Source organism: Salvelinus namaycush, chromosome 15, assembly GCF_016432855.1.
Source record: "Salvelinus namaycush isolate Seneca chromosome 15, SaNama_1.0, whole genome shotgun sequence".
Taxonomy (NCBI): domain Eukaryota; kingdom Metazoa; phylum Chordata; class Actinopteri; order Salmoniformes; family Salmonidae; genus Salvelinus; species Salvelinus namaycush.
Window position 1 is genome coordinate 36,439,432 of NC_052321.1, and position 6,219 is coordinate 36,445,650.

The 6,219-nt window shown below is 42.9% G+C and overlaps 1 protein-coding gene across 1 annotated transcript; it reads left to right on the plus strand.

Moving 5' to 3' along the window:
* Positions 1–2,163: 2,163 nt before the first annotated feature.
* Positions 2,164–6,219, plus strand: LOC120060088 (transmembrane protein 121-like). The gene is made up of 3 exons (XM_039009149.1): positions 2,164–2,277; positions 5,051–5,221; positions 5,536–6,219. The coding sequence occupies exons 1-3, from the start codon at positions 2,164–2,166 to the stop codon at positions 6,217–6,219; spliced, it is 969 nt and encodes a 322-aa protein (XP_038865077.1).

A 6,219-nucleotide genomic window follows, 5' to 3' on the forward strand; every position in this document is an offset into this window, starting at 1 on the left:
AAGCATCTAAAATATGTGTGAAGATAACGTGTCTTGAATATCATTTAAAATGTTGAGACAAGAAGAAGGGGAGGGGTGTGTCGCTAGGATATAGCACGACTCTCTCCAGAATGCATGCACTCAGCTCTCCAGAAAGCGCTCAGCTGTCTCCCACCAATTCATGCATGTTCATTGTTTCATTTTGTGAATTGCTTGCCTTTTGATTGTTTATTTTTGATCAATTCCTCATTCCTCACATGTCACCAGTAGGCCTAGTAGATGTACCATTAATCCCCGTCATTTGGTTACATAAATTTCTGTTAAAGCATGTATTAATTAGTCATTTACCATTCTCATTTTCGGAGTGGAAACAATGTTTGCAGAGAAACAAGTTTTATTATTTAACGAGTTTTGTACATTTTTTCATTGTCTTTTGTTTGGAGTGCTCCATGTGACCGATGAGGATGGGTCTGGGAGCGCACGGGCCTGAGCATATATAGAAGTGCATGGCCTGCTGCGCACAAATGTAGAAAAGTGCCTATTTGGGGATGTCTGATTTCTGACTGTCTTAACTCACCACGTCCACCACAAATAATCTGAGCTCTCAGTACTTTTTAATTCACCTCACATTAATTCAGTTTTTTTAACATCCATTGCAAATGATAATAGTTCCTCACAGTATTTGTAAAATCTTCCCAACACTCTCCCGGCCTCCATAATCAACAAACCTCGTAAACATAGCATGATCTGAGGAACCCATATATCCAGGGAAAACATCATAAAATACCTGTACAGTTTTCCCTGGTGTGTCGGTGCGTCCATATAGCAGAGACTGAGGCTCTCACGTTTGTTGAATTTTAACTTTGATATTTTTATCATTTTAGTTCAGACTTTTATGATTAACCACATGACAATGATTTTGAGAAACTAAAATGTTATTATTGAAATTAAACTGTTCCACGAAAATGTTCATTTGAAAATCATAACTGGCACACAGATCGGTAGAAATGTAGAATAAATTGTAAACTTCCCCAAACTTGAAACTCACACCTAGGAAGTTCTGTGAAAAAAATAAAATGCCCATCCAACTGATTAGTTCTGGCACCAGGCCTGCCAATACATAGCATCAGCAATCCAGGGTTTATATACATAATTGGCTACAACACAGTTTGTGCTAAGCTAACCCCTTTTTCTCTTCTCTCTTCCCCAGACTCCACAGACTGGCGTATCACAGGAACTACACATCACTCTCAGAGGTCCGTCTCATCAACAGTGGGTGGAACTCCATTCTCTCCTCATTGGTAGATCCACTTTAGAAGACCTTTCCCTGATACCTTTGGAAAATTGAAGCAAGCACTCACATTGTCTTCAGGAAATGTACTGTTGTTGTTGTTGTTGTACTATGCTAGTCCATGCTGCTAAAAGATGCTGACTCACATGATCAGTTGACACCAATGACGTGGTCCTTCCATGAGGACTCGGCCACTACAAAGTCTGCAACTGAAGATATATGGTTTTGTCATTTTCCTATGGAGCAATAAACCCCAGCTGCTATATTACTGAGCGGATTCCAGGGTTATGGAGCCTCAGAGGTGTGTTGTGAGGCCTTGATCACAGCAGTAGCTGACACAGCAGTAGCACATCAGACTCAATGGAACTGCGCTGAGAGAGTGGATGCACCAGTCTGTATGGCTTAAACAGACCATAATATATCAATGCAATTCTCCTAACCTGGATTCGTTCCGTTGCCCTCCTGGTACTAAGAGTGTTGTCTTTCTCAAACGCATCGATGGGGGGACCCATTGCGTCATGCTAAGGAGTGGGAGTGCATTTTCCCAATAATGTAAAAAAAAAAATGGAATGTAGGCTATTTGTTACCCTAATAGGCTATTTGTTACCCTAAGTGTACCTATCAGGTACACTTGACATTTGCCCCTAAAATAACTCAATAAGAAAACTGTAAAGTAGGACTACAAGTGCAGTTGGACTACAATTGCAATATAACTACAAGAGCACTAGGACTACAAGTGTAATAGGATTTCACATAAAGTGTAATAGGACGACAACAGGTCCATTGTACCACAAGTGCAATAGGACAACAAATGCAGTAGAACAACATCACTTTTTTTGTAGGACTACAACAGGAAGTTCAGTTCAGCAGAACTACAACCCCCATTGCCCACCATGGTGTTGCCGCAGCCAGACAAACGCCACGTGTGCCTGACCACCATGGTGATCATGACCAGCATGGCCTTCATGGACGCCTATCTGGTAGAGCAGAACCAGGGGCCCAGGAAGGTAAGAGGCCATTTAGTTGTAATCCTTTTAAAAGCTGTTGGGTGCGTACCCCTGCTCAGACGCTTTATTGCGCAGTCGAAGTTGCCCCTCCCTCGCATGCTTGCCTCACCTGGGGCAACTTTAGAGATTCCTGTTTTTCTACAGTTAAAGTACTACAATAGCTACACGGCTGTTGAAAACCAAAGCAGCCATGACTGCAGTTGTTTAACATAGCAGTCAACCTATTTCCTGTAGTCTCAAATTATTCAATTTTTTGTTTCATGTAATAAAGTTTATTTTTTCGATTTCTACTTCAAATGGAGCAGACTTTATTAGTAATATTAAATCATTTGAAATAATGTCAATCAAATAAGTTGACTCACCCACATAAGTATATACCTGGATGGACATGTATCAACTTTGAAACAGGGTTTTCTCTGTTTGTGCTAATAGCTACAGCTAATGGCTTCTATCTGAGCACATAGCGCATGGTAATTGTCTACAATTCCCACCTCCCATATAGATGGCAATAATTAGCATAACACCGCTAGGTATCTCTTTCCCTCCAACCATTCTGTTGTTCTTTGAGCAGAATTGCTGCATGGTTTTTTGGAACATCTGGGATACTTCTTTCGGCTATGAACCCAGTGTGAACTGGCAGGAATTAGCCCATTGGTTGTTGCGTCGCCTCGCCTGAGCAGGGGAACACAACTACTGGGCGTGTTCCTCTGCCCAGGCTTTGCTGACGCTTACCAGATCTTACAACGCCTGGATAGGTCCAGTATTTTACTTATAAGCTAAACACATCATATGTTATAGCAATCTGTCAGTCGATGACGTAGCACGTAAAGTAACATATCATACTAAATGGAGTGGCACGGATTTAGTAAATATAACGTGTTTGGTTGATCAGCCTGGTCTCAGAGCAAAACATGTTATATTTACTAAATCCGTGCCACTCCATTTAGTATGATACGTTACTTTACGTTGGGTTGCATTACATTGGCCTATGTAAATCCTGAACACTCAAATTAAGATTATATGTTACGTTTGGTATGACAGTAGGTTACTTAAGGCAAAACGAAAGGAGGGTGCTTGATCGGGGTGGTTGGGTAAATGTATAACGCAAAAGTCTAGCAACACAAAGGTTGCATGTTTGAATCTCATCACAGACAACATTAGCAACTTTGCAATTACTTACTACCTTTTTAGCTACTTTGCAACTACTTGCAACTAGCATGTTAGCTAACGCTTCCCCTAACTCTAACCCTAACCTTAACTGTCACGTTCGCTGGAATAATCATCGGACCAAGGTGCAGCGCGATATGGTTTCCACATATTTAATAGAGAAACGCACAAAACAAAACAAGAAAGAAAGAAAGAAACGAGACGACAATGGAGTGCTAACATGCAACTACACATAAACAATATCCCATAAAACACAGGTGGAAAAATGCTACTTAAATATGATCCCCAATTAGAGACAACGATAGCCAGCTGCCTCTAATTGGGAATCATACCAAACACCAACATAGAAAACAAAACTAGAACCCCACATAGAAAATATAAACTAGACTAACCCCCCAGTCACACCCTGGCCTATTCCACAGTAATAAATCATACTAAAGCAGTCAATCGTAATAAATCATACTAAAGCAGTCAATCGTAATAAATCATACTAAAGCAGTCAATCGTAATAAATCATACTAAAGCAGTCAATCGTAATAAATCATACTAAAGCAGTCAATCGTAATAAATCATACTAAAAGAGTCGAACATAATATGTCATATTAAAGCAGTTGAATATAGCATATCATACTAAGTCTATAACGATACAGGGTCGAGGCCCAGATGCAGACATTGGAGGCAGATGGTTCGAGTCTCTAACATGTATTATAAACAAGGGGCAGGCAAGAGACAGGTCGTGGACAGGCAAAAGATAATAAACCAGGTCAGAGTCCAGGAGGTACAGAGTGGCAGGCAGGCTTGAGGTCAGGGCAGGCAAAGGTCAGAACCGGGAGGACTAGAAAATCAGAGATATGGAAAAAGCAAAAGCACGGAAAAACACGCTGGTTGACTTGACAAACAAGACGAACTGGCAACAGACAAACAGAGAAAACAGGTATAAATACACAGGGGATGATGAGGAAGATGGGCAACACCTGTAGGGGGGTAGAGACAAGCACAAAGACAAACGGATCAGGGTGTGACACAGTCGAACGTAGCATATCATACTAAAGCAGTCAAACATGGCATATCATACTTGTGCAGTCGAACATAGCATATCATTCTAAAGCAGTTGAACGTAGCATATCATACTAAAGCAGTCAAACGTAATATATCATACTTAAGTAGTAGATCGTGATATATCGTACTGAACGTTCAAGACGTAGGATACTATACGTCCTACAATTCGTATTATATTGTGCGACTGCTATTACATTGGTAGGCCAGTGTAATGTAACCTAACGTAAATTAACATACCATGGCACGGGTTTCAGTAAAATATGTGTTTGACCAGGTTGGGATGATGCATGCAGTGTCTGAGCAGGGGAACGCTCAGCTATACATCACTAATAAGTCCAACAGTAGATGCACCAATCGCAGACTGTGGCTTTGAATTACACTTCAAAAACATCATTTTTTTTACCTAGTGATTTTACTGCTTTGACATCTGTTTCCTCGTCTCTCGATTGTTTATTTTTTATTCCCTTTAATGTATTGTTTAACTGTAACAACTGTGTTACAATTTGAAACGCACGTTACGTAAATCAAGTATTGTATGTATTTGTAGATCGGAGTGTGCATCATCGTGCTGGTGGGAGACATCTGCTTCCTCATCGTGCTGCGATACGTGGCAGTGTGGGTAGGGGCTGAGGTGAAGACCGCCAAACGCGGCTACGCCATGATACTCTGGTTCCTCTACATCTTCGTCCTGGAGATCAAGCTCTACTTCGTCTTCCAGGTAGGTAACCTAGACATTAGACAGGTAGGCCAGAAACCAGAGGGTTGCCGGTTTGAATCCTAGCACCGACTATGGAAAATCTGGTGGGGAGCGTGCCGGTAACCACAGGGTTGCTGGCATCAGTATCCCATATACAGTACCATCTCCTTCCATTGCTCCCTTGAGCAGGATATTTAACCCCTAAGCTGCTCCAGAGACGCTGCACTGCGGCTAACCCTGGTGCATGTGTGTCTTGTCAGGGGGGGATACTCACAGAGATATTGAAAAATACACGTTTCAATGTGTGACAATAAAGTATATCTTATATCTTATAGAACTACAAGGCGGACAGGAAAAGCCTGGAGACGGTGGCCCGGAAGGCTCTAACCTTACTCCTCTCCGTATGCGTCCCGGGGCTATACTTGGTCCTGGTGGCTCTGGACAGCATGGAATACGTGAGGACCTTCAGGAAAAAGGAGGACATGCGGGGGAAGCTGTTCTGGGTGGCCCTGGACCTGCTGGATGTTCTGGACATCCAGGCCAACCTGTGGGAGCCCCAGCGGACCGGCCTGCCCATCTGGGCCGAGGGACTGATGTTCTTTTACTGTTACATCCTGCTCCTAACCCTGCCCTGCGTCTCCCTCTCTGAGATCAGTGTCCAGGGGGAGCACGTCTCTCCCCAGAAGATGATGCTGTACCCTGTTCTTAGTCTAGTTACTATAAACATAGTCACGATCTTGATCCGCGGGGTTAACATGGTGCTGTTCCAGGATAGTAGGGTGTCTACCATCTTTATAGGGAAGAATGTGGTGGCTATAGCCACAAAAGCCTGTACGTTCCTGGAGTATAAGAGGCAGGTGAAGGAGTTCCCCCCACAGGACCCTAGCATGGCAGGTATAGCCCTGGAGCTGCATCAAGGGAACTCTGTGGGTCACAGCCACGGGCACAACCAGACCCTGCCCAATGCCACCACTAGCCTCTCTGACGAACCATCACCGACCGAGGTCATAGACACATGA

What these genes read in the sequence shown, in the direction of transcription:
- LOC120060088 (XM_039009149.1), top strand. Translation starts at nt 2,164, where the DNA reads ATGGTGTTGCCGCAGCCAGACAAACGCCACGTGTGCCTGACCACCATG. An exon ending in AGAACCAGGGGCCCAGGAAG is followed by an intron (nt 2,278 to 5,050) that starts GTAAGAGGCCAT and finishes ATGTATTTGTAG; the next exon opens with ATCGGAGTGTGCATCATCGT. An exon ending in AGCTCTACTTCGTCTTCCAG is followed by an intron (nt 5,222 to 5,535) that starts GTAGGTAACCTA and finishes TATATCTTATAG; the next exon opens with AACTACAAGGCGGACAGGAA.